Here is a 26953-nt window from a genome sequence, read left to right on the forward strand (position 1 = left end):
ACCAAAGTCGGGCTCCTTTTCTCCATTCCCACCTTCTTGAAACGTGGCTCCCCCACTCCCAGCAACCCCAGGTTAGCCTGGTTCCCCTCTCTCCCCAGCCTCTGCCCTCTCTTTACTCATTCAGCACAGGCCCGACGTGTAGTCCTGAGGCACTCTCAGAGCCTTAACGAGCCCTCCAGCCCTCACTGCTTCCCAAGACGAGAGCCTGGGACCCTTGTCACCTCTGCACACCGTTTCTTTCACTTTGCGGTTGTGACCTGAATCAGTAGCTCCACCCCTGACTCCCTTCCGAATTCTAATCTTCACCTGTGTTAGGTGGGAAGCAGGAGATCTAGCCACTGCCCCAACTCGTATTGTGACTTTGGCCAAGTCCCTTCACTACTCTCAGTCTTGGTTTCCTTATCTAAGTGAGGAGCTTGGATGAGATGGTTTCAAGGATTCTTCCTTCCAATAATAAAATACCGTGACCACCAACGAATCCCTTGTACCCCTCCCATCCTGCCACCATAGACCAACTTGCCTGGGAACTCATTCCTGGTCTAAGTCTGGCTCCCTCTTCCCACTGTCATCTCTCCTGGCATCCTCTGACTCCTGCCCCCTCTGCCACTCCAACCAGTGCACTCTCCCTGCTGACCATCCTCCCCTTACACCCGACCTGCTTCGGCGTCTCTGCCACCTCCTTCCCCCAAACCCCACTCATTCAGGCTGATCCACTTGTTTCTGATCGGTGCAGGCAGTCCGGGAATGTCTTTGCTCTTGGTCCCTGACCTGGAATGCTCTTCGACAACAGGAAGAATACCCCCACTCTTGAAGTTTATATTCCATATTCTCTGTGAACCCTGTAGTGTAAGCCTTCAGGCCACAGGGGCCTGAGTTCAAATCCAGGTACTGCCTTTCTGTGACCTTTGGCAAACTCCTGAAACTTTTCTTAATCTGAAAAATGGAAGTAATAGTTGCTGTTTCATTAGGAAGTCACAAGAAGTAAATCAGCTATGTGAGACACTGGGCTAGGCACATGTACACACTCAACAAACTAACTTATTACCACTCCCGCCCCATCCCCCACCTCTGCCTCCCAACCTCCCCTCCCCACACACCTGTGATTCCTCCCTCTTTGACATTTCAACAGAGTTCATCTTCACTAATCTCCCACCTCATGACAGCTGTCTGACCCACATCCCCATCTCCAGCGTAAATTCATAGATGAAGCCACTAACAGGGTCTATGAGCCACTTCATACCTGGGCCCCCCATTTTCTGATGGCTGGTTCCTCAGCACTCCTGAAAAGTTCCCTTGCATGGGGGAGGAGGGGCAGTGGGGTATGTGCTGCACCCCACCCCCAGCATGTCGAGCCCTTAGAGGCATGACTACATTTGTGAATTATGAACTCTCAAAGGATGGGTGACCCAGGATTCTGGCACCCTAGATGCTTCCAACTCCCTGAGGTGAGGTCATAGAGCTTCCAGGATTAAAGAAGGTGGTCACTTGGACAACAAAGAGGAAGGAGCATGAGGTTCCCCTCAGAGGAATATCAGGACGTCAAGTGTAGTCCTCTCCCGGTGGAAAGGACACACTGGGCTGAGATTTGGGTGGAAGCAGAATGAACTTCCTGTCCCAATGCTGTGGGCATTTCCTCTGCTCCCCACCCCTCGACATTATGTCACCAAGTGCAGTCTTTCCATGTGCTGGGTAGAGAGGGCCCCAAGGCCCCCAAACCATAAAGGAGTCCCTTGGGTCCTAGACAAGGGCCAGGAAGCTGACTTTCTCCTCAGCACCTTAAGGTCAACATGGATGTTGAGAGCCGAGGATGAGTGAGCCCCTTCTGTGCACCAGGCACTGCTCGGAGCACTCAAGGCTCATCTGCTCACTTAGCCCCCAGCAGCAGTGCGAGAGCTTTTCTAGCCTCCATTTTACAGATGAGGAAACCAAGGCTCAGAGAGATTGTGGGGCTTGATCAAGGTCACAGAACCATTAACTGGGATTGGGACCCCAGCTGGTTGCCTGGAGCCCTGAGTCCAGCTCTTATCCACCACTCCACCTTGCCCCGGTGCCTGGCGTGATCTCTGCTGCAGGCCTTGAGGACTGGGCACGGGGCCTGGACATCCTCCGTTAGCAGGAATCATTGCCCATCACTCTGCCCCAGGACCAGGGCAGCCGACACCCCTCACTTACCTAACTGCTGGCACTAGGTCTTGAAGCAGCCCAGCTTGGCCCCTGTGCAGGGAAACAGGAGGGAAGAATTAGCTGAAGGGCAGGAAGAACTACGGGGAAAAGAGGACCTAGACTTCCCGGTGGTGGGGGCTCCTGAGGGAGGGCTGGGGACTAGGGCCTAATGGCTCCATCAGAAAGGGCGACCTGAGAGTAGCATCAATACAGCAGGAATGGTGGCCACCAGCCTCTGATTTCTAGTGTACCCAGGCCTCCTCTTGGGGGAACCAAGCAATGGGCAGAAGGGACCAAAGGAAACTGCCATCACAGTGGGATTGGGGTGGGATTCCCCCAGGGGCCCCTGGGTTGAGGAGAGGCTGTCTCCACACCCCCCAACCTCAGGTGGAAAGGTGGGTGAGGGAATTGAAGCGGGCTTCCTGCTTAGGAGAGGCATGAAGCTTATAGCAGAGTTAATATGGAAGACAAGATGGGTGAGATGAGGCCTTGGGCTGGGGAGTGGGGTATGGTCAAGAGAAAGTCAAGATGCCCAGTTGGGCCTGCTCAGAACTAGGGAACCCAGGAAGATAAGGATCTGCTGGGGGCTGAGGGGCCATACAGTTGAGCCTCCACTAGTGTTGGCCCAGAATGTCACCAGAGAGAAGTCAACCTGGGGTCCAGGAAGGTCTTGAGTTCCCAACAGGAAACTCAAGAAACCAGGCCCATAGAAGTGGTAGGAAGATGCCTCAGCCTGGGAGGCCCAGGCCACAGATGGGGCTCGCTGTGTGGTCTTGGGTACATTGCGAGAGGGGATCCAGACTCTCCCAGGCCCAGGACCCTCCATTGTGAAATGGTAAACCCCACCTATCCTTTTAAGGGGCACACCAGATCAGGGTTCACTAATGTGGTCCTGGAACATGCCACAGGTGGGGTAGGACAGACTCACCCGAGTGATGGGGGGTGCGTTGCGGAATGGGGAGTGGGATAGATGGACCAGTCTCCCCATAGTCCCAGACAGAGGACAGAGGTGGAGATAGGGGTGGCCAGAGATAAGTGGGACCCTGGCATATGGGATGGGCCTCTCACTGATCAGCCGCGTGACTTTTAAGAGGCTCGCATAGCCTCTCGGAGCATCAGTATCCTCGTTTGTAAAATGAAAAGCACAATACTTCTCTTCTGGGTAGTTATAGGTTTCCAGGGACTATCACATAGTATAGGTCCTCACCCCCGGGAGCCCCCTCACCCCTAAATCCTGCAAGAAGTTTCCAAGATGTCTCCAGAGTGAGGAAACAATTGGCTCAGTCTTGCTAAACATCTGGGTCTGGAGTGGCAGGTGGCCGGAGAGGGGGAGTCACCCATTTCCAGCATTGATGTCAGTGCCTCCTGGGAAATTGCCTTCTCACCTCTCCTGGGCCTAAAATAGAGCTGGGGGCTGGGGGGACTATCACGAGCTAGAGGCAGCTCCTCCATCCCTGGTGGAGGCTCTGGGTCCCTTGGGGAAGCAGAGGACCCAAGAAGGGGTTCCCTGTCTCCACTGCTGTTTCTCAGTGACCTGTGGTCTCCCAGAGTGGGTTCAAAGGAGGCTCTGGCTTTGGGCACAGGGCCAGGATGGGGCCTCACCAGCGGTGCCCATGCCCTACCTACCATTCCCCACCCCATCTCAGGTCTCAGGCTCCTGGGGTTCTTAGCGGAGGTCAGAGATCCTCACCCCCAGTCTGGGGACCCATGGTGTCCAGAAGCCCAGGAACTGGGCTGGAGGGGCCCAGCTTGGAGGTAGGTTAGGCGGTCAGGTGGTTTGCAGACAGGGCCAGAGAGGGGAAGCTGAGGGGCTTCACAGGTATCTTCTGCCCCTCAAAGATTTGGGCTGACAAGGGAGGGTTAGAAATGGGGCATGCAAATCACCTGGCTTATGTATATGATGTTTAGAGGGAAAGGTTGGGGTGCTCTGTGTGAAGGACTCAGGAGCCCAGAGACCCCTCCTGGTAGCTCTGGTGACTGCAAATCCTGAAGTCCTCCTGGAGGCAGGGGCATCTGCAGCGCAGAAAAGCAGGTTGCAGGATGGAAAGGGATCTGGACCAAAGGCGTGGGAGGACTCCACAATGACCTGCTCCGCGCGGTGGGCGAGAAATCCCAGAGATGCTCAGCAAGCCGTTAGCTAAAGGAGCCTTTGCCCTTCGTCGCCTCCCTGGCCCCTAACCTTCCCAACTCCAAAAACCTTTGGTCGACCTGGGCTTTCGGGTCTAGGTCTGGGGAAGCACCCTCCGGGGTATAAAGCCCGAGGGGCGAACCTGGGCGGGGCAGCCACGCCCCCACATCTCGATCGCACGGGTCCCCAGACCCGCAGTCACCAGGTCAGAGCCCGGGGGACCCTGTGTATCCTGCCTCCCTCCCCCTACAAATCTGCTGGTCTTCGGAGCGCCTCAAACAAGGGGTGGCCGAGGTGGAGGTCTCCAGATAGGGACCGGGTGCGCCCTGCTCTGCACCTGCCGAGGGGGGCCGAGGTGGTGCAGGAAGTCCGGCCCCGGGGCGGTGCCTCTTTTGTCCTCGGTCTCGGCGGCCCGGGCCCTGCCTGACGGGGGGGAGGCCCGGGGGGCGGGGGCGGTCCCTCGGCTCACGTGCTCGCCGCTCCGCTCTTAACCCGGCCCGCCGCCGCGCCGGGATGGCCGCGGCCGGAGCGCGCTGAGCCGGGCGCCCTCCCCGCCGCCGCCAGCCTCGTCCCCCGCCCGGCCGGCGACCCCGCCCGCGGCTCCGCAGCCCGCGCCCCCGCCCGTGTCCCGCCTCCGCCTGCACCGCGCCGCTCAGCCGCAGCCCCCGGACCGGGAGGATTATGAACGAGCCATGAGGCGGCTGCGGCGCTGGGCGATCGCGGCGCTGCTGCTGCTGCCGCTGCTCCCCGCTCCGGGTGAGTGACCCCCCGTCTGCGGGCCCGGCGCCCCCTCCCTGCCCCCGCCCCGGGTTTTGCGGCGGTTTCCGCTGCAGCCACATTTTCCTGCAGAGCTCCGGGTGACAGCCTGTCCAGAGCGCGGGAGGGTGGGGGCGGGGGAAAAGGGAAGGTGCGGACACCCACCTGTCCCCATCTGGCCCGCCCCACCGCGGCTATGCCCCTGCCGCCGGCCGGCAGACTCTGCAGGTCTCTGCAGGTTTGGTTGGGGGGGCAGTCGTGACGGGCAAGAGTGAAGCTCCTGGCCCGCTCGCCATCCCGTCGGATTCTTTCCTCTTCGGGGCGGCATATCCTCTCACCTAGACCCTCAGGGCTCCACCGGTCTCTCCAGAGTGGGGGTGGGAGGTACTCACCCCATTCCCAAGTCCACCTGCATCCACCTGCAGCTATGGCCTTGTCTCCCTAGGTCTTGGGACCCGGGGTCCTGCTGGCGCTCTGCGTTGGAGGGTCTCACCCCAGTCGTGGGGCCCAGAAACCTCTGAGGTTACAGAGCCCAGCCGTCTGGTGGGGGAGAGCTCCGGAGGAGAGGTCCGAAAGCAGCAGTTGGACACCAGGGTCCGCCAGGAGTCACCAGGTGGCTTGGTGAGTGGGGCTGGATGGCGAGGCCAGAGGACTGGAACAGGCCTTAGAGCCCAGGGGAGGCCAGGGGCAAACAAGGTTTGGGCGCCTTCCAGGCACTTGGCTCCTGCTGCTTCCCCTTTTGGGTTACCACATGGGCACTGGAGCTCACTAGTGGGAACCCCCACCTGCCTGGGTTCAGGCCCCCTACACCATGATGAGATCTCCTGCCCTCGGCAGACCCAAAAGCCCAGGGCTCAGTCCAACCTTGGTCAGCCTTCTGCCAGCCCCGCTCCTTCCTTGCAAAGGCAAGTGGTTCTACTCCAGCTGGGCTTGGGTAGGGTACTACCCGAGGCAGGCAGGGCAATACCCAAGCTGGGCGGGGAAAAGCAGCTAAGAGCCCAGTCAGGGTTAGAGTTCCTGGGTTCTCACCACAGCCACCCTTCCTGGGCTCTTTTAGAACAGCTTAGTGCTTTGCTCTGCCTCAGTTTTCCCCTGTTCACTGATAGGCTTGTTGTTCTCCTTCCTGTTCTTGTTGAGGGTGGGGTCATGGAAAAAGGTTCCAAGCCCCAAGCTCACCCACAAATGCCACCCACCCCTGTCCCTTTCGGCTGCCAGGCCCTTTCTGCCTCCCAGAGGAAGGTTAGGAATGAAGGAGATTAATTGCAATTAATAATTAATTAATATCATGTGAATAATAATCACCCAGATGGAATATTCATTCAGCACATCTCAGCTCTCCAGGAGCTCAAAGCTGAAAGTTAGCCAGGCCAATGGGGGCGGTGGAGGGCATGATGGCAAAGGCCTGGCAGAAATAGGTGTAGAGGAGAGACTCAGAGGAGGCTGCACAGAGGTCTGGGAAGTTTGGGCAGCTGGGAGTGGTGGGAGGTGAATTGGGCTGGGCAGAGGGAGGAAGGAGGGAAACGGAGGCTAACATTGCAGACATCTGTCAGACTGGCATCTGGCCCTGCCTAATGTACTTAGTTAAAAGCCCTTAAGGGGGGTGGAGGGGGCTGTGGGGGTGCTGGGGGTGGGGGGGCACTCGGGAAATGGAATGGAGCAGGAAGGCAGCATGCATAATAGATGGACCATCACTCAGGGCAGTGCAGAGGGGGGAAGGGGCGGTTAATGGTCCTGAGCAGGCAGGCCTGGGTGGGGTGGGGGTGGGGGCGACAGTGGGGGTGTGGGAGGTGTGGGTTGGAAGGGAAAGGGGTGGAAGCTGCCTTCGGTACCCACCCAGGCTCCTTGGGAAGGCTCCTTGGAGGTGGTAGGTGGGCCGTAGGGATGGCCCCAGGGCCAGGGCTGTGTGTGGCCCTTAGACTGGCTTTCTTCCCTGGTGTCACCCCCACCCCCCAAACCTGTGAACTGTGCCTCCCAGGGCTGTGTTGTCTGGGAGTTGACTGCTCTGCCTACCTGCCAGGGCTCCTGGCTAGTGCTTTAGGGGATGTCCAGATAGGAGGATGGGGTGATGCTATGGGTGGGGTCAGAGGACAAGGGGAGAGAAAAGCTCCTTTAACTAGTCCTTCCTGAAGTGGGACATTCTTAGTATGGTGGTATCTGTGGAGAGAGCAGGACGGGAGTAATAGATGGGCTGAGTGTGCAGAGGTGGAAGGAGTCTCTTTGGGTGTCATTCTGTTGGGTGAGTGGGTGGCATGTATGCATGCGTGATGTGTGTGAGTGACCCAGTCTGAATATGCCCAAGGGAATGTCCGAGGAGGTGGAGGTAGAGGGTTATGTGGCTCTGTGAGGCAGTGGTCACCTCCAGTGTGTGTGAGGGAGTTCTCTCTGGGGTTGAGCCTTCCCAGAAACCTTACCTCAGGGGACTTCCTTGTAGCCCTGCCTTATCTGTACCTCAGTGTACCCTTAGGTGGAATTCTCACGACCCTGTAAGGCAGGTAATTTTTGTTTGTCCATTTTGCAGATTTCAAACTGTGACTCAGAGAGGTTAAGTAACTTGCTCAAAGTCAATCAGATCTTAAACAGTGATTTTCACCAAGTAATTTTCACCAAGACCAGGTACTTCCCGCTGCACCGTTCTACCCCTGGGGACTCTCTGGATTTTGGCATAGGGGGCATATTCCCAATCCCACCCAGTACAAGGTGGAAGGTCGAGGGAGACAAAAAGACACGTCCAGAATATTTCCCCCTGACTGGAAGGAGACATTCAACGCTCTACCTCCCACCTGGCCTTGGAACCTTTAGGCTGATGATGGAGACAGTAGAGCATTGAGCCCAAGTGTCCCAACAGGAAGTCCCCCAACCCCGGTGGTGTTGAGCTTTGTCCAAAGTTATTACACTGGTTTGAGACCTCAGGCCTGGCAAGGTGCTGGGTCAGCAAGATCTCTATCTGCTGTGGCTCACAGGGCGGGTCTGGAGGCACATGCTGCCTGGCAGGGCCGGGATAGTAGGCCTGGGGGGCTCACCTGCTCTGGCTGGTCACAGCACCTTTCTGAGCTAATCCTATTAATCTCAGCCCCACCTGCTGCCCGCTGGCAGTGACACAAAAGGGCTTTGTGTGCAAGGACTCCTGGCTTTTGTAGGGGGGCAAAGGGGAAGGGGAAAGTGGCCAGGAAGGAATCAGAAGCTAGAGAAATTAGAATTCTCTGGGCCCTTACTGGGGGCAGGCACCGTTCTGCCTTTATGTGTATTAATTTATTTCATCCTCATCACAACCCCAGGAGGTAGGGCTGTTATCATTCCCATTTCACAGATGGGGTAACAGGCACAGAGAGGTGAAGTAGCTACCCAGGTCGCACAGCACTTAAGTAGCAGAGTCAAGACTGATACCGAGAACGCCATGCACTCTCTGCCTCTCTCTCTCAGAGATGTAGCAAAGAGGACACTTTGTCCTCTTTACTGCTGCTCTCAACACCTCGCTTCTGTCCCGTTTGGAAGCAGGCTGAACCCAAGGCCCAGAGAAGTGGGGGAGTTTCTGGAAGTGCAGAAAGCTGTGGTCGCAGGGGGCCTGCAGCTGAGGGGCGAGGCAGGACGAGTGGGGCTGCAGTGCACAGCTGCGCTCGCTGTTCACTGCGTGAGGCCGCCTGGGCAAGTGGGCTGGGGGAAATCGGGGGCTCACGGAGCTGCGTGCATTCCGAGGGGACCCTTTTTCTAATCCATACAAAGCTGCTGTGTGGATTGTGCCTTCCCTTGGGCAACCCAACTCCTTCAGAACCAAGGAGAGGGCGGGATGCAAGAGAACAGGGATGCAAGAGAACAGGGCGGGTGGGTGTAGGGCCCCAGGCCCAGGAGACAGATCCTCAGCTGGGGGAGGGGACCTGTCACTGTGCTAAGGGCTGGTGAGAACTGCCCAGACCCCCCCGGAAGCCCTCAGCTGGCGATGTGCTACAGGGTTTTTGTTTTCTTCCTACAGAAGGTTGGGGGGCACTGGGGCAAGGCTCAGTCCCCAGCCTTTGCAGGATGGCAGTCAGGGGCAGGGAGCCACAGGGTCTGCGTCTGGACCCCTAGTATCCCACTGTGGTCTCTGCAGCCAAGGTCACAGTGCTGTCCTGGGATCGGAGGCAGGAGGGGATCCTGGGAGAGGGGCTAGTGGCTGGATGCCAGGGCGAGGGCTCGTGCAGGGCTCAGCCTGCTCCAGCGTGGGCCTGACACCAAGCTGGGCAGAGGGAGCGTTCACGCAGGAGGCCAAACTGCCTGAAAGGCTGCACATGTGGCTTTGGTGCGGGGCAACCTCAGTGGGTCCCAGCTCCACTGCTTCTGACTGAGTGACCTGGGCAGGCTGCCGATGCCTTCTAAATCCCACCTTTCTCATCCATGAAATGGAGATAACAGTCATCTTCACTTCACTCCAGCTGCTGCAAGGACCAGAGGAGATGATGTACAGGTGTCTTGCCTAGGATCCAGCAAGAGCAGATGTTCAGCATCTGGGAGGCCTGCCCTCCCTCCTGATGTCAGGGTCAGGTGCTGGTATGAAGGCTGGATGTCAGAAACGGGAGCCAGGGCATTTTGGGGTTACTCGTTAGGCTCCCTATGGGGTTTCAAGGGGGGGGCAGCACAGGTAGGAGTTTGGAGGCCTCTTCAGCCAGACTCTGGCCTGTTGGCTTGACCTCCCTAAGCACCCCTGCTGGCTGCCTAAAGGGACCCAGCTGTCCAGGGTCTGTCCTTAGAGGGACTAATGACCCTGTAAGGAAGTGACTCTGTCCTCAACTATTTAGGTCAGATCCCATTATCAAAAATTCGTCCAACTGTTCTCACTATCTGGGACTCCTGCTGTCCTGGTGATAAGTGGAGCCTCATCGAATCTTGGACACAGGGGAGTCAGCTGCTGGGGGGAAGGGATTCCTCTCAGGTGGGGCCCCCGCCCCTCTGGCTCCTCTCCATCTGCTACCACCCAGCCCATGCAATTGATCTAGCTCCTCGAAGCCCTGTCCAGCTGGACCATTTACACTTCCTTCTTCATTTATTATTATTATTGCTAATCCTTGGGATAATAACACGTTAAAAGGGGCTTTCATTTAATTCACTGATGGGGAAACTGAGGCTCAGAGTGGTTAAGCAACTGGCTCAGCCCTCCTGATGCCTTTTCATTCAACATGAGTATTGAGCCCTGACAGGGAAGAAGGTGGGTGTGGCCATGCTCCAGGGGACTATTGGTCACATGTGTGAAAAGCTGAATCAGGATGTCAAGAACTGCATACATAAGGGTCCAGGAGTGGAGAGGGGCCAAAGCCTCTGTGGGCTGGTGGGTGCAGGCAAGGTTTTGCAAACGAGGGTGAGGAGCAGAAGGTCGTGGGAAGAAATCGAGGTCTGGAAGGAGGAATTTGGGGAGCAGTGCCTAGATGTTCAAATTTTCTAGGGTGTTTGGAAACCCCGAAGAGTTTCAGTTTCCCCTTCCCAAGACTGATTCTGTGGGTCTGGGATGGAGCCCTGCCCTTTGTATTTGTGATTCTGAGACTTCGGCAAGATCTTTGCCTCCTTCCCTCTGCACCCTGTATTTGGTCAGGTCTGACACAGGATGCAAGCAGGTGCCTGGGAAGTGGACAGGCCAGCAACAGGGAAGCCTTGAGAGGGCATTGTCACCCAACTCCGGTGGCCACAGCTTCCACAGTAGACAGAAACTCTAGCCCAAGAGTGAGACTTGACCCTGTACCTCTCCAGTGTGGCCCTGGGCCAGTCACCTCTAAGTGTCTCTTCCTGAGCCTCCTCAGCCTGGCATTTGTAAAATGAGCACCAGACTTCCTGGGCGGGTTGAGATCAAATGAGCTGGAGCACGAGAGAGCCGGATAGCCAGGGAGCAAGAGGCAAGAGTAGGGCACAGGGTCAAGGCCTGGCTGGCCAGTCAGTCACCAGCTGCTCTGAGCTGGGTGCAGAGGAAGACAGGTGACAGGGGACAGAAGGGGCCCACTGAGGTGTAATGGGAGAGTTCAGGGGCAGGTCAGGGGCATGAGGCAGACCAGGCAAGGAGCAGTTTGTCTTTGATAGAACATGAGCCTAAAGCTTGGCTGAGGGGGCGTGGTTTTAGGGTTCCCCCTTCCTAGGTGTCTGGGATGCAGAGGTCCTAGGGACTGAGGTGGGTTTCCTTGATCTTTCTCATCTTTCGAACAGGGGGTGTTTCCCCATGCTCCCCCAAATCAGGCCAGGTCAGGCCAGGCAAACTCACCCAGCTATCTGGTCTCCTTCCCCTTCCTCCTACCCATCACCTTTGGCAGGTGCAGGAAATGATGAGGATAAAGAGGACCTGGTGTCTCCTCCCTTATTGGTCTGGGCTTTCCACACAGTGGAATCAGTTTTCTCTGCTCAGAGAGGGGAGAAGCCAAGTGGGTTATCTCACTGACTTCTCGAGTGGGGAAGATTCTCTGAGTGCCACGGCCAACTCTGCCACAATCCTCCTGGCCCAAGCCGACCCCCACTACACAAGCCAACCTCACAGCCTTGTGTCTGGGCTCATCTTCCCATTTTCAGTGGGATAACCTGAGGCTCAGAGAGGTTGCTGGATCATCTCTGAGGCTGCACAGCCTAAGAAAGTGGAATCAAGGCAAGGGGCCTGGACAGGCTGCTGCTTTGAGTGACCAATGTGAGGATGGGGACAGGTGCTTATCAGTGGGGGACAGGAAGAACAAGCTGGGTCAGACCTGGGGGCAGGGGAGTGCAGAGGTGGTCCAGGCAGGGATGAGCGGGGAAAGCAGAGATAGTCCAAGCCCAGGAGGGGAAATAGAGGGCAGGGGTGGTCCAGGCCAAGGGCGAGGTGTGCGTAGAGCTAGTCCAGGCCATTGAGGGGAGGGGGGAAGCTGCGACTTCTTGTTCTTGACTTTTCATTTCGAATCTGATTGATGCTCTTGGGGCTCAGGACAGAGCTTGGAGCCTCGGTCGGCTTGGAATGGGGTGAGTCAGTGTCCCTGGGGCTCAGAGCGCTGCCTACCTAGGCTTTCGCCTCACCCCCTCTCCCAGGTCCTCTCATGACACTGGGCCATTTTAAATCTTACTTTTCTGTTGGTGAGAAGGTCCTGGAATCTGATTCCCTATGCTTGAGTCCCATCCCCACCGTTTCTTAGCTGGTTGACTTTTTGCAAGTTAGCTAGCCTCTTTGTACCTCAGTTTCCCCATCCGTCATATGAGAACAACAGTAGCATTTATCCCATTGGGTTGTTGTGAAGATCAAATATGATAATACTTGTAAAGCATTTAGAACAGTGCCGGGCACATAATAACCACTCAGTAAAGAGCAGAAATCCAGGTGGTCAAAGAAGCCAACTAGCACCAGGCTATGATTTAGTGACCTTGGGGCTCCCTTCCATCCTGCAACCTGCAACCTGCTCCCTACCAAAGAAAGGCACAAACAAATTCCTCACATCTGCACGGCCTAGTAGTGGGACCCTCATCTGGGGGCCTGAATTTTAGTCTTCTCAAATGGACAGGGTGGGAAGAAGCCTCTCCACTCCCCACAGTAGCTGGATGCCTAAGTTGGGTGGGGCGGCCATCTTGCCCAGGCCTAGTACGTTACCATGGCAACCCGAAGCCTCCCATCCCCACTGCAAAGTCCCCTCTGAAAAATTTATCAGGAAAACTTCCGTGTTTAAAAATTAACCATGGGATTGAAATATTAAAGACGAGATGAGCTGCTTTGGGCAAGGCAGAGGGCAATGGACTTGGGAATAGGGGAGCCAAGTTCTTTCCTACTGACAGGATACCAGGTGCCCATCCTCCCAGCTTCTAGGGGCCCGCAATCAATTCTAATCCATTCCACCCCTGTCTGCAGAGTCCGAGGCCTCCTCCTTAAATTGAGGCTGAGGCCAGGGTAGGGAGGCAGAAAGGGAGGCACTGCTTCAGCAGGTTTATGGGGCCACATTGCGCCCCATCTCCTATTTGCCTCTTTCCCATAATACTTCTGAGGGCCTTCCTTTAGTCCACCCGAGGGTGAGACAACCCTGCCAACAGCAGGGAGGCATTGGGCAGGCCGAGCTGCCTCTCTGCATCCTTGCTGCTCCTGGAGACTGTCCCCAGAGAGGTGGGGTGACACCTGCTCCCTTTGCTGACCCAGTGGGCAGGGTGGATGGTGCCTGGGGATGTGCGCTTCTGCCCCCTGCCCCTTGGAAAGGAACAAAATCTTGCAGAAAGATGAATTTTCGCAAAGCGTCTTGCCCCTAGATCAATGATCCTCACAGCTGCTGGGCTGGGCCCTCCCCTCCCCAGGGCTATGCCCTGTTCTAGGGTTTCCCTGATTCCCCAGTTCCCGTCTTCAGGCCTCCCCCAGTTGACTCCCTCTCTGCCGTTTCCCCGCTTCCAGCCTGTCCACCTGGCCCAGGTGAGTTTCGTCATCCCAGCCTTCAACTCCAACTTCACCCTGGACCTGGAGCTGAACCAGTGAGTGTGGCCTTGAGCCTGGGAGGAAGGGCTGCAGGCGGGTGAGCGAGGCATGTCCCGGACTTGGCTGGCTGGAGGGGGAAACTAGGCTGGGACTGGGGACCTGGATTTGAGCCAAGGCGGGAACCGAGCCTGACGACTCAGCTCCACCGAGGACCCCTTCTTCCTTTCGTTCACTCTGTTTCAGTCACCTCCTCTCCTCGCAATACGTGGAGCGCCATTTCAGCCGGGAGGGGACAACCCAGCACAGCACCGTGAGTGCCACTGGACGGGGACAGGGGTGGTGGAGTAAAGGGACAGGTGGCCGTTGGAGATGGGGTTTGAGGTATACTTTACACTCAGGACGCTCCATCTCCCCACCTCTGAGGCTTTGAGGGTTGAGGTTGGGGCGGCTTGTCGAAGCGTGTGGAAGCCCTGAGCTCCCCTTGCCGGGCTCCAGAAGCCTGACCCTGGCCGACCTCTCTGCCCAGCATGGAGGCATTCAAGCATCCTCACTGCTCCACGCCGACACATTCTTGGGGAAAATGCCGTCTTGCTCGGCATCAAGGCTCTGGGAATTCCTGGCTGCCTGGGACACCAAGATCCCAGCCCCGGAGGCTCAGGGACGCAGCAAAGATGAGTGACTGGCTATAAATAGCCTCCTCCCCCACCCCAGCCTGTTCAGGAACTGGAGCACAAGTAATTCTACAGGAAGCAGGGAACGGGGTGCTGGTCCCCTCTGACCTGGGCCAGGAGGACACATACTCCTCACAGCTTCTCAGCCACAGCCCACGTGTCCAGGGGTGGTCCACGGAGGCAGTGGCGTCTGTGAATACACTATGTGTGAAACTGTGTGTACATGTTGGGAGCGAGTCCATAGCGTTCATCCGATTAAGTGAGCTAATCCATGGTAAGTGCTTAGAATAGTGCGTGGCACACAGCAGGTGCTAATGAATGCTAGCTGTTCTTCTCAGAGGAGTCTGAGATCCCTGTACCAGCCTCAGCAAATGGTTAAGAACCACTGATGCAGTCCAATATCCTCATTTCCTAAGTGAGGTAGAGGCCTGAGAGGGCCAGGAACTTGCCCAGGGTGAAACAGCAAATTAAGAGCTTGACCGGAGTAGAGCCGGGCTGCAGATTTCCAGGTGTACCCAGGTGCACAGGGCAGCTTCAGCAGCCCTCAGCCACCCTCCATGCCTTCATGCCGGGTGAGGGGCACGTCCGCTTACCTTCTGCTCTTCCTCCAGGGGGCTGGAGACCACTGCTACTACCAGGGGAAGCTCCGAGGGAACCCCCACTCTTTTGCTGCCCTCTCCACCTGCCAGGGGCTGCAGTGAGTACGGGGAGGAGCAGGGCGGCTGGGGAAAGCCTCCAGCCCTGGGCCTGGGAACGGTGGGGGAGCCGCGCCTCTCTCTCTGCAGTGGAGTCTTCTCTGATGGGAACTTCACCTACATCATGGAGCCCCGAGAGATGGCTGGGCCTCGGGAAGCCCCCCAGGTGAGCCTTCGTGGTTCCCTCTGATAGCCCTGCTCATCCTGATGGCTGTCACTGCTCCCTCCTCCTCCTCCCTTGGTAACCGCAGCCTCACTGCCCTCCTCAGTGACCCCAGCTCTGGTTCCCTCTGCCTGTGCCCCCAGCTCCAATATCCCCTGTCCCCCAGGTAACCTCTCATGGGGCTCCAGTGTCCTTTGCCCCTATCTCTCAGGGCGCCCCCAGGTCTTGACCCCGGAATCTGAGCATCTGGGAGATCAGATCCGACATGGGAGCTCTGGCCAGTTCTGGGTCACCCTGGGGTGGGTGGGGGGAAGGGCTGGTGCTGTCCCCCACCCCAGCTAGGCTCAGAACAGACATGGTCAGCTCCCAAGAACTAATGTCCCCTCATTGCAGGGACCCCTTCCCCACCTCATTTACCGGACCCCTCTCCTCCCAGCCCCCCTCGGATGTAGGGAACCAGGTAAGGGAGGGAAAGCGGGGCTGGGGAGGGGGCTGGCTGTGTCTCCCCTCACCTGCCCCTTTCCCCAGGCTGCCTGTTTGCTGCCCCTGCCCATTCTGCTCCTCTGAACCGGCCGAGGCTGAGAAGGAAAAGGCAGGTACGGGGCCCGCACAGACCTCGGGCTGCAGAGACCTCAGGCTGTGGTCCAGAGCAGGAGGACACCCTTATTCATGGCTGGGGCAAAGAAGGGCTCGGACTGATGTGCCTGGGGGCCAGGGAACCATCTCTGGGAGGAGGCACCCCCACCTCATTCCCTAATGCCAGTGTGGACACACGCACCCATGGTGGGCTAACTGGAGCTGCCTGCCCTAGGGTCAAGGCTGGGGAAGGATGGGACCCCTGCCAGTGGGGGACTGGTATTGTCCCTGGCTGGAGTTCATCACCCCTGAGTCGGTCCATGGCTCGGCCACAATGCCAGGCAGGGAGTAGACTGATTCCAAGTGCCCACCCACCCCCCAGGTCCGCCGGGGCCACCCTACAGTGCACAGTGAGACCAAGTATGTGGAGCTGATCGTGATCAATGACCACCAGCTGGTAAGTTCCTCGCCTGGGGGCAACTCTGGGAGGAGGGGCCTCGGAAACGGCATCACCCTCCACCCGCTCTTCTCCCAGTTTGAACAGATGCGACAGTCAGTGGTCCTCACCAGCAACTTCGCCAAGTCTGTGGTGAACCTGGCAGATGTGGTGAGCAGCCCTCCCTTCCCCTCCCTCTCCCTGCAAGAGCCCACCTGGCTGCACACATCCTTGGGGTGAGCTCTTGAGGGCACTATCAGCCACTGACCCCCACTTCCTGGAAGCACAGATTGAAGCCCTCCTCCAGCCCTGTTCCCCTACACCCACTCCCCCCCTCCAGCTTTCTCATCTTCTCCCGTCTGGGCCCAGATGTACAAGGAACAGCTCAATACTCGAATTGTGCTTGTTGCCATGGAAACGTGGGCAGATGGAGACAAGATCCAGGTACAGGATGACCTCCTGGAGACCCTGGCCCGGCTCATGGTCTACCGACGGGAGGGCCTACCTGAACCTAGCGATGCCACCCACCTCTTCTCGTGAGTCCCCTGTCCCATGCATCCTGCCAGCCTCTGCTGGCGGCTGTGGTGCATAAGGTTATTGAACACCTGCCCTGTGCCAGGTGCTCTTGCAGGGTCTGGGATTAGGCTTACCTTGCACCTGCCCCCAGCCATGCAACAGGCTGGGCATCCTCCCCTGCATCTTACGTTTGCCATTACCTTTGCCCATTACCTCCCCTTTGTCCCCTCTTCCCCTTTCAAACTGCCCCAGCATCCCTTCCTAGTAGGGGGAAAAATCTGATGAAAGTTCCTTGCAATTAGAGATGATCTAATAGGAACCTTTCATTTGGCTTATGGGCAAGCAAACCCAAAGAGGGTCACACGTAAAGGGCAATACGTCCTCAGGGAAGGGCTGTAGTGGGAGAGGCTCCCTGCCTCCCCCTCACGGCCCAGGGGAGCCACTATGGGTAGGGCAGAGGTTTTCCTGATAACCCTCTCTCTTCCAGGGGCAGGACTTTCCAGAGCACCAGCAGTGGGGCTGCCTACGTGGGGGGCATCTGCTCCCTGTCCAGGGGTGGGGGTGTGAACGAGGTGAGCAGTGTGGGGGCACAGCTGGGGCGGGGGTGGACGGAGTGGGACTGCTTAGGGCATGAGCCCTGTGCCTTTTGGAGGGATGTAGACATCTTTGTGCTCCATCTTCCTCACCCCAAGTATGACAACATGGGGGCCATGGCGGTGACCCTGGCCCAGACGCTGGGTCAGAACCTGGGCATGATGTGGAATAAACACCGGAGCTCAGCAGGTATCAGTGAAGACCCCATATGGCCCCATAACCAGCTGAGACCCACACCCAGCAGTTCTGGAAGTGAAGAGGGTGTCTGTGGGAGGGGGGTGGTCCTCTACGCTCCCTTATATCCACCCGGCTCACCTCTCAGGGGACTGCAAGTGTCCGGACAACTGGCTGGGCTGCATCATGGAGGATACTGGGTGAGCTCTTGGGGACAAATTAGGGGAGGGTTTTGGGCGAGGAGAGTCCCAGTGAAAGCATTGCGGTGGCAATATAGAACCAGTGGCCTCAAGAGGTCCAGCTCTCAGGACTACTCAGGATTCCAGGAAGCCCAGTTTTCTGCAGGACATTGCACAAGGGGACCCAGAGTCCCCTGCCGAACACCCAAACTGACCAGACTGTAGTGTGCACTGTCGCCACTGGGCGGCGCCAAAACCTTGTTTGAAGCACCTTCCCTCGGCGCTTCAACCTCTGACTCAAGGAGTCCGGGCGTTGCAGGGAAGGGACCAGAGCGACGTCCCCCGCCCACTACCTCTTGATAGGCAGGTGGGAGGATTCTTGTGCAGTCTCCAGGCACATAGAGCCTCTGTCTCCTGGAGACAGTGACAAAGTCCTTGGTGCAGCCCATCCTCAATCTTGAGAGGGGGCGAGGGAGACAGGGCTACAGGGGAGGCACAGGACCGGACCCAGCGGCACTGTCCTCTCACACCTCCCCAGGTTCTACCTGCCTCGCAAGTTCTCGCGCTGCAGCATCGATGAATACAACCAATTTCTGCAGGAAGGCGGTGGGAGCTGCCTCTTCAACAAGCCCCTCAAGGTACCAGCCCCAGGGCGTGGAACTTGGGAGCAGGGCTCGGGGTCGGGTCCGGGTCAGACTCCCGACATCCCTTCCCGGTCCAGCTCCTGGACCCCCCTGAGTGCGGAAACGGCTTCGTGGAGGCGGGGGAGGAGTGCGACTGCGGCTCCGTGCAGGTGAGCGACCAGTGCCAAGTGAGGGACAGGAGACGCGGGGGTGGGCGCGAGGGAGGGTCTGGGTGGGGAGGGTGCGGGCTCGCCCGCCTCCCTCCCCTTCTCCCGGCGTCCCTCAGGAGTGCAGCCGCGCGGGCGGGAACTGTTGCAAGAAATGCACCCTGACTCATGACGCCATGTGCAGCGACGGGCTCTGCTGTCGCCGTTGCAAGGTGAGGGAGACCCGCCGTTGGGGCGGGAAGGAGGGACCAGGAGGGACCAAGCTGCTGAAGATCTGATAAAGGGCGGGATTTAGGGAGGAGGAGCCGCTGGAGGCAGAGCAAATTTGGAAGGGCGGGGCTTGGCGCAAAGAAAGCGCCAATGGGGAAAAAGGGCGGAGCAGGGCAGCCCCGAGAAGTGGTGGGAGGAGCGGAACCCTGAGCAGACTTGGGGGCATCTCTGAGTGAGCTGAGAGCTGGCGGGGACTGGGGCGAGGAGCAGCCTTGAGGGAAACGGAGCACAAGCCTAGGGGCGGGGCTGTGGGGTGGGACCGTTTGGAGGGCGGGGCTGTTGGGGCGGAGCCTCGGAGGTGGGCGGGCACGGGATTTGCTGTGCCTGCCTGAGTCCTGAAGCGCATCCCTTCCTCAGTACGAACCGCGCGGTGTGTCCTGTCGAGAGGCGGTGAACGAGTGCGACATCGCGGAGACCTGCACCGGGGACTCCAGCCAGGTCTGCCCAGCCCAGCCGCCCTGCGGAGCCCGGGGCGAAGCAACCCCTATATTTATCATTCAGGCTGTGTGGAGCGACAGCTGTTCTCCATGCCTCTCCACTCTGCTGCTGGCGTCGCTGCCAGATGATCAGCCTGAGTTTCCTCATCTGCGACAGGACTTGTTCATGCCCCCGGGCTTTGCTCCTTCAATCATAGGCCCGTATTTATAGTCTGGCTGATATTTCCAGTACCTGGCGTAGTGCCTGGTGTGTGCTAGGGATCAGAGTGGATCTTAGGTAACATCTCTTAAATCCTTGTTATGTGCTAGGCATTTAGTTCTCCCAGTTCTGTGAAGCAGGTGAAGGAAACAGAGCAAGTGGGAAGGAGGCGGGACCAGGAGGAACCCAGCGACTGGCAGAACTTGCCAACCTGTGTGGTCTGAGTTCCAATCCAGGTCTCCTGTCTTTGACATGGAAGAGCCCTGAACTTGAGTCCCCATTGGCACCCCTTCGTTCTTCCCTGGGGCCAACCTCAGCTCTCAGCCCTGGGTCATTCTGCTTAGTCCAGCCCCTCTCTCCACAGTGTCCCCCTAACCTGCACAAGCTGGATGGTTACTACTGTGATCACGAACAGGTATGACGGGGTGGGGGCTCATCCCTCGCAGGGCTCCTGGCTCAGTAGTCTGTTGTCTTCACTCTGACTACTCAGTGTGTCAGTCCCTTGTCTCCTGTTTGTCCCTTAGGGCCGCTGCTACGGAGGTCGCTGCAAAACCCGGGACCGGCAGTGCCAAGCCCTTTGGGGCCATAGTGAGTCTGGCTAGGGGTAGGAGAGGGGCTGGGGTGAGGGCAGGTTTTGGCTAAATATGCCCTCCACCAAATGTGTGGCTCCCCAAGCTCTCGGGGACCCAGCCACACTGAGGTTGCCTGGAGTGTTGGAGGTGCAGGCCTGAGGTCCTGGGGTGGGTTCTGGGATGACTGGGGTGACACCTGGCATCATCTGTCTTCTCACAGTGGCTGCTGATCGCTTCTGCTATGAGAAGCTGAATGTGGAAGGGACCGAGCGTGGGAACTGTGGGCGGAAGGGATCAGGCTGGGTCCAGTGCAATAAACAGTAAGTTGCCAAGGCTCCTGGTTGGGCATTCCCAGCTCTGGAGCTGGGAGGGTTTTTCTGAGATGGAGCCAGAGGTTCTTTTAGGATTTGCCTGTGAGTCCCGATAGGAGAATCTGTGAAAAATCAGGGAATATATGGAGAGAGAGCAGATTCGAGTTCAGTATTTGGGGCAGAGGTCAGACTTGGAGCTCACCGCTCTACCCTGCCCCAACAGGGACGTGCTCTGTGGCTTCCTCCTCTGCGTCAACATCTCTGGAGCTCCTCGGCTGGGGGACCTAGGGGGAGACATCAGCAGTGTCACTTTCTACCACCAGGGCAAGGAGCTGGACTGCAGGTGTTGGCTGGGACCGTGGCTGGGGAAGGGAAGGTTGCAGCTGTAATGGGGTGGGGGGCATGGGCAGAGGCTGGCTGTGCCGTTTCCCCAGGGGCGGCCATGTGCAGTTGGCCGATGGCTCAGACCTGAGCTATGTGGAGGACGGCACTGCCTGTGGGCCCAACATGCTGTGCCTGGATCATCGCTGCCTGCCAGCCTCTGCCTTCAACTTCAGCACCTGCCCAGGCAGTGGGGAGCGCCGCGTCTGCTCCCACCACGGGGTAGGTGCCTGGAGACCAAGGATGCTGGGAGGGGCTTACAAGAGGAGACAGGGCCTTGCTCACCTCACCTGGCCCCACTTCACCTCTAGGTCTGCAGCAATGAGGGGAAGTGCATCTGTCAGCCGGACTGGACAGGCAAAGACTGCAGTATCCACAACCCCCTGCCCACATCTCCACCCACTGGGGAGACAGAGAGATACAAGGGTGAGGCTGGTGCCAGTCGGGGTGGGGCTCTGTCTTTCCCATTCTCCGTGCCTGTCCCTGCCAACTGAGCCCTGCCCTCCTCCCCAGGTCCCAGTGGCACCAACATCATCATTGGCTCCATCGCCGGGGCTGTCCTGGTTGCGGCCATCGTCCTGGGCGGCACAGGCTGGGGATTTAAGTAAGAGACATACACGCTCCCTGTGCCCCCTGGAGTCCTCAGGGGTTATCAGAACCCCGGGCTGTTGAAGCGGAGGGGGCCTCCCTGAGAGGTTAGCTAAACCATCATGGTCCGAGCCAGCCATAGGGTCTTCTTCTAACATTTAAAAAAATTGGTTGCTCATATCTAAAAAAGAAAAAAGAAACAGAGATTTTACATTAACAATGCTGACTTCCAACTTCTCTTGAGAAATGAGAAGATTGGGCCCCACTGTGCCTCAGTGTGATCCAGCACAGCCACAGAGAGGAGCTGAGCAGGGCTCCCCGAGGCAGGGCCTGCGGTCTCCCTCCCTAGGTCTCACCCGGCCTGGGTATCCTGGGTCTGGGACACCTGAGTCTGGGCCCTGGGGCTGGTCTAACCCCTTCAGTGTGCAAAGGAGGGACCTGAGGCCCAGGGTCACACAGTGAGTTAGTTGCAGAGTCGGGTCTGAAACCCAGGTCTCTCTCCCTGGGCCTTAGTGTCTAGGCCCCGGGGTCCCTGGCGCACCTCTGGGGCGAGGGGTTTTGTGGGAGCCAACGGCCCCTCCCTGAGAGAAGGGGAAGGTCACAGATGGCTCCTTTTCCTTTCTCTGTCCTCTCCTTCCTTGGCTCCTGAAGAAACATCCGCAGAGGAAGGTATGACCCGACCCAGCAGGGGGCAGTGTGACAGCGTCCACGTCATCCCTCCTGCCGTCCCTGTCTCCATCTCATTTGTCACCTCGCATTCTGTTGATGGGGAGCCGAGAGCCGATTCCCCCACCCCTGCTGTCACTGCTGTCACTACAGGGGTGGGAGAACCCTGCTCCGGGATGAAAGTCCTCAGCCTGCCCTTGCCACTTCCCCTTGCCCACACTTCCTCTCAGGCCTTGGTCCATTTGCTCCTGCCCTTCCTATGGCCAGGCCACCCCTGGCCAGCTGGACCCTGGAGCAGTGCCTCCCACAGCCACCGTGCGATGGGACGGGAGCCTACCTCTGCATCTCATCTGTTTTGTCTTTCATGTCACCGCTGTCTAACCTCCTGCCAGACCCCCTCCCTGGCCAGCCTGTGACTTGCAGCCTCCAGGGCCCTGCACTGACCTCCCAGGGCCCAGCTTGGGGACTCTCTCTCTCTGGGCCCTGCTTCATATCCTCCTCTGATGCTCCCTCTCCATTCCAGGTCCGGAGGGGCCTAAGCGCCACCCCCCTCCCTCCGAGCCTGGTACCCACGTCTCCGCCCTGAAACACGAGGCTGCCCTCGCCCAGACGCGGAGGGAGGCACCATGCAATGTCTTCTGGGCCCAAGCCTTTCGACTCCTGGCCCCACAGGGGTTTGGGTGGGGGGCTGTGGCCCTGCCCTCACACCACCAGGGTGGACCAGGCCTGGGGCATGTCCCTCATGGTCGCCCACCCCACCTCATTCAGCTTTGGCCTTGCACACCAATTCTCCCTGTGTGAATGTAGCTTCCATCATCACAGACTGCCACAGCTCAGCTGAGGGGAGGGTGGCTAGAGGGTTGCCCCAGTGGGCACGGCCTGGGGTGGTGGCCCGTCCTCAAAACCAGGCAGCTAGGACCAGAGTTTCAGCTCTCTGGGACTTAGGGGGAGAGGGCTGACATCTACGGTTTTCTTCTGTTTGTTTTTAATGAACCTTAACTGATGAATGTAACTTGGGGGTGTTGGGGCCAGGGCAGTCGTAGGGATGTTTTGACATTGGCAGGAGTGACCAGAGGAACTGAGGCGCAGCCATCCCCTGGTCCCTCCCCTGGGATGACCACACCTGGAGTCCTCACACTGAACACAGCTGTCCCCAAGCCAGGCAGAGGCTGGGCATCCTTGCTTCTCCCTCCTCCCAGCCCTGCTGAGCTTGGAGAGAAGTTTGAGTGCTGATTCAAACCAAAGCTGCCTGTTCCGTGCCCAAGCCTAGGTTATGGGTACGGCGACCACACGTCCCAGATTCTCCTCAGTTCTAAAATGACTATCCTGCTGTCCTGCCAGGACGCATATATTTGGGGGTTTAGAAAATACAGTCCCTGAAATAAAACGGCACCTTCCCCCTATCAAGCAGGTGATTCTGGGGCTGACTCAGGGTTTAGGTGCCCCCTGGCATGGCCTAGAGTTTCTGGGCTGGGCCATCTCCCCAGGGAAGACCCTCCCAAGTAGAGAAAGCCAGAGGTGGCCCAGTGCCTGGACGGTTAGGGGGCTCTGCCTATGATATGCATGAGGAGGTAGGAAAAGGCCGGTCTCCTGTATGCTCCTCAGCTTCTAGAATAGTCCTCAAGGCCCTGTCAAACCCATTCCACTCCTTACCCCTATTCCAGGGCCGAATAGTACGTTTACAGTTGTCCCCATTATGTCCTCTGATCCTCACTGCAGCCGAGCCTGAGAGACAGGCTGAGTCTGGGAAAAATTTCTCACTCCTCCCACACAGTCCTGCCCATGGCCTTCCCTCATGACCCTCGCTAGAGGCAGAGGAGCTTGGCTGCTGAAGACCAGCTGGCTGGAGCAAAATGGGGTTCAAGCTACCTATGGATGAAAGCCACAAATGAATGGAGCCCCTCCTTCCAGGGATGGCTCACCCAGACTGAACATCCCGGGGCCTTTGAGCTGCCTGTTTCAGTCCCTCTGTTTCTGGGGCATCTTTGAGGAGGAATCTTGGAAGAGATGGCTCCCTGTTTATCTGCCCCACCCCTCAGGGCAAATGGGACTGAGGCCCACTGACACCATTTTGGGTGGCTGTCTGTGCCTGAGCGCGGTCCTCAATACTGAGCTCCAGTTTCACTGCCCAAGTGAGGGGGATGGGTGGAGTACCCCTCTGGCCAGTCCTGCTCCACCAGACCCCCAAAGTGGGGCTGGGGCAGGAGGGCAAGGGCTGGGTTTCGCACTATTGCTGCAGTACCTTATGACGCCCTCTGGTGGTCCATGTGCACACAGACGACGATGCACAAGCATTTGGCTCCACATCTCTGCACAAGTGTGAATACCTCCGCACACATGGACGTGGCTGTGTGTGCTCACATGGGAGTGGGGGTGTGAAGAACTCAAGACTTCTTGTGACCAGTCCACTTGGCTCCCATCTGTCTGCATCCTCCTGCCCCCACCCTGGCAGCACCCAGGGACGATTGGAGGCTGCATTGGCCTCGGCCTGCAACTGGCTCCATACAGCATCCGGTATATATGTCATCTGGGGCTTGGGGTGGGGAGGCAGGGACAGGAACATCAATTAAAGATCATGTCTGGGGGCTCACATCAACCTGTGTCTCTCCTTTCTGTAAATGACAGCGCTGTAACTGGCGGACCCTTCCCTGTCCTCCCTGGCCCTCGAGGGAGTGTGATGATGGGGGCACCGAAGGCAGGAAGTGAGCACCCAGGACTGGGCTTTGGGCATGGTGTTCCGTTCCCCTCCAGGAAATAGGCGCTGGCTGGGTGGAGGGCCTGGCCCTTCCGCTTCCTCCGCAATCCCAACAAAGCAGAGCAGAGGCAAGTTGGAAAACATCTATCGAAAAGCAGGACACCCACTTCCCTTTTATGGTCGAAGCCAGAGAAGCTTGTCCTCACCTCCCAAGAGATTCCAGAGAGTTGAATAAAACCGTTAATCTAGTCCGCAGGGCACCGTGCTCTGGGGCCCAGAGAATTGTTCTTTTCCCACCTCTGCTTCCTCCTGCTGCCCCTGGGGCAGGAAGGAATTGAGCAATGCTGAGCTCCTCTCCCTTGGAGGTCCAGTTTGAGCCAGACAGATATTATCCCTATCTTTCCCTCCAGAGCACTTTGGGCCTGGAAGTATGTGGCTCTGCTAGCTCAGAGGAAAGATAAAAATGAGAGAGGCAGGGACAGGGAATGGAGGAACGGAAGGGTAGAAAGATACTGGGAACCAGAAGTAGCAGCAGCGGGCAAGGGCCTCGGGAGAATGAACAGCCGGAAGCTCCGGGGTCACAGCCCCATCCCCAATGGGCAGGGCCACCTCAGTCCATGCGCAGAGAGACTAGGATGCAGGGCAGTGCCCTGCTCTGGCATCTCAATCCCCTAGGACACTGGGGACATCTGCTTGCAGTCTCCCCACAGCACAGCAGGTCAGCTTCTTCCCATTCCACTGAAAGACGAGGCGGCCCAGGTGGATCACTCACACCGATGGGTTATGACCCGAAGGCTAGGCATGCCCTCATCCTCTCTGCTCTGGGCAGGAAGCCCTATTTCAGCTTTCTTTGTTGCCTCCGCCTCTCATCTCTTCCACCCCCATCCTTACCTCTTGTCAGTTCCCGGTCTGTCATGACCTTCAAATTCGGTCTGAGGTGTCATACAGCTGACCCTTCGACAGTGAAAAGTGTGGCGTCTGGCAGGCAAATGGCAGAGGGTGAGGCTCAGCACTTGTGGTTCTTGAAGGTCAGTGCACGGTCACTCTTGACACCTGCCTCTCAGCCTCAGGCTGAACTTCGGAGCCGCAGGTGTCACCTGCGGGAAGGACAGCCCTCTGATGCCAGCACTCTTCCCATCTGCCCAGGCAGAAGATTCTGTAGGCTGGGATGGAGCATCGATTCTGGTCCAAACAGGCAATCTCTTTGGCTTCAGAACATGTCACAGGCAGAGTTGCCTAGAGTGTGTGGCATGGAACTAGAACTTTAAAATTTGCTGCAAAAGCCACTTACTGCAAGGTATACCCAGGTGTGTTTTTTCAAAGGCAGAAAATCCTTTGATAAGATCACTACCTCAGGCTGTCTGTCTCTCCCTAAACCAGAGCTCACCTGGTGAAGATTTCTGGGTGGATCACAGGTGCAGATTTCAAGCCCTAGTTCTATTCATTCAGGCTGATCTGTGGGTCCCCTCGATGCCATGAGTTAAAGGCAGCCCCAGTGGAGAGCTGTGGGGGTCACTAAGGCCACTTGTTGAGTTGAAGGGGTGACAATACATTCTTATGGCTCACCCCAGGGTCTAGACCCATGCTGTCCAATAGAACAGAATGCAGCTCACAAATGCAAGCTACATGTGTATTTGTCAATTTTTCTAATAGTCCCATTACAAAAGGAAACAGGTAAAGTTAATATCAATACATTTTATAAAATCCAATATATCCAAAATCAACATAAAATAATGGACAGTGATGTCCAGTATACTCACTGGCTCTGTGCTGCCTTGGGGGCAGCCGGGGGCCACTGGGCTCTATCCTGGAGCCCCCCACTGTCTTCTCAGGCTCTGAAGTGTTAAATGCTGCTTCCCCCACCCCCACGCGACCCCTCGGACGCAGTCCTGGCCTTCAGCCACCTGAACCCCTGCCCACTTGGCAGCCTACAGGTTTCCTGACAAGTGTCTGACCAGCTGCCAATCCCTATTCCCCCCAAGAGCCGTCTGCTTCTTTCTGGCAGCTGTAGTGCCCACTTGGGTTTAAAAATAAACTCACTGTCTGCCTTTCTCCAGCCTAACCCCAGTAACTTCCTCCAGGTTGAGCCTGATCCTGACTGCCTCTGAAAATGAGGTGCCAGCATCATTCCAGAGGCTGCTGCAAGGAATACGTTCCGGCGTCTCCACTGAGAGCAGACCATATGAAGTTCGTCCCAGAACACTCCGTTTTGTCATGAGGCACCTGCCACTCCTCTAAACTGAGGATCGCTCCTGGGTTGAGGATTTAAGCACAGGAGTGGGGTGGTGGAAGCAGGGCTAATCTTAGGGGGACAGACACTCCCAGAGTTGCTCGAGCTGATGTCATTACATAACCGCAGTCTCCAACCTTACCTGGGCGCTCGCAGCAACAGCGCAGGCGCACCTGCGTTTACCTGGTTGGTGCTCCTCCCTCTCCCGCAGTTTAATTCCACCTCCTATGCGCTCTACAAAACGCCTCATCCCCCACCCCCTCTTCACCCAGATAACCTCTCTACTGCTTCACGCTCAATCTGAAACCCTACTCTTAAGGCCATGGCAGCACCCCACTGCATTCTTTTTGAAAATTAAATTTATTGGGGTGACATTGGCTAATAACATTACATAAGTTTCAAGT

The 26953-nt window shown here is 57.5% G+C and overlaps 1 protein-coding gene across 4 annotated transcripts; it reads left to right on the forward strand.

Annotated features, from left to right (window-relative positions):
• The first annotated feature begins 4916 nt into the window (after window positions 1-4916).
• Window positions 4917-24214, forward strand: ADAM11 (ADAM metallopeptidase domain 11). 4 transcript variants are annotated; one of them, XM_016139763.2, is made up of 27 exons: window positions 4917-5047; window positions 5493-5668; window positions 13386-13462; window positions 13650-13716; window positions 14689-14774; window positions 14863-14938; window positions 15329-15395; window positions 15464-15531; window positions 15894-15968; window positions 16047-16118; window positions 16317-16483; window positions 16951-17035; window positions 17156-17246; window positions 17380-17431; window positions 17949-18048; window positions 18132-18203; window positions 18320-18412; window positions 18828-18908; window positions 19471-19521; window positions 19631-19694; window positions 19899-19998; window positions 20213-20332; window positions 20424-20592; window positions 20682-20796; window positions 20884-20974; window positions 21610-21627; window positions 22148-24214. In XM_016139763.2, the coding sequence occupies exons 1-27, from the start codon at window positions 4984-4986 to the stop codon at window positions 22161-22163; spliced, it is 2313 nt and encodes a 770-aa protein (XP_015995249.1). In that variant the 5' UTR covers window positions 4917-4983; the 3' UTR covers window positions 22164-24214. The 4 variants fall into 4 exon arrangements, with proteins under 4 accessions (XP_015995249.1, XP_015995248.1, XP_036079325.1 ...); XM_016139762.2 differs by having other exon boundaries at window positions 21610-24214; XM_036223432.1 differs by lacking the exon at window positions 21610-21627.
• Window positions 24215-26953: the final 2739 nt, after the last annotated feature.

Source organism: Rousettus aegyptiacus, unplaced genomic scaffold (assembly GCF_014176215.1).
Source record: "Rousettus aegyptiacus isolate mRouAeg1 unplaced genomic scaffold, mRouAeg1.p scaffold_m13_p_6, whole genome shotgun sequence".
NCBI classification, from domain to species: Eukaryota; Metazoa; Chordata; class Mammalia; order Chiroptera; family Pteropodidae; genus Rousettus; species Rousettus aegyptiacus.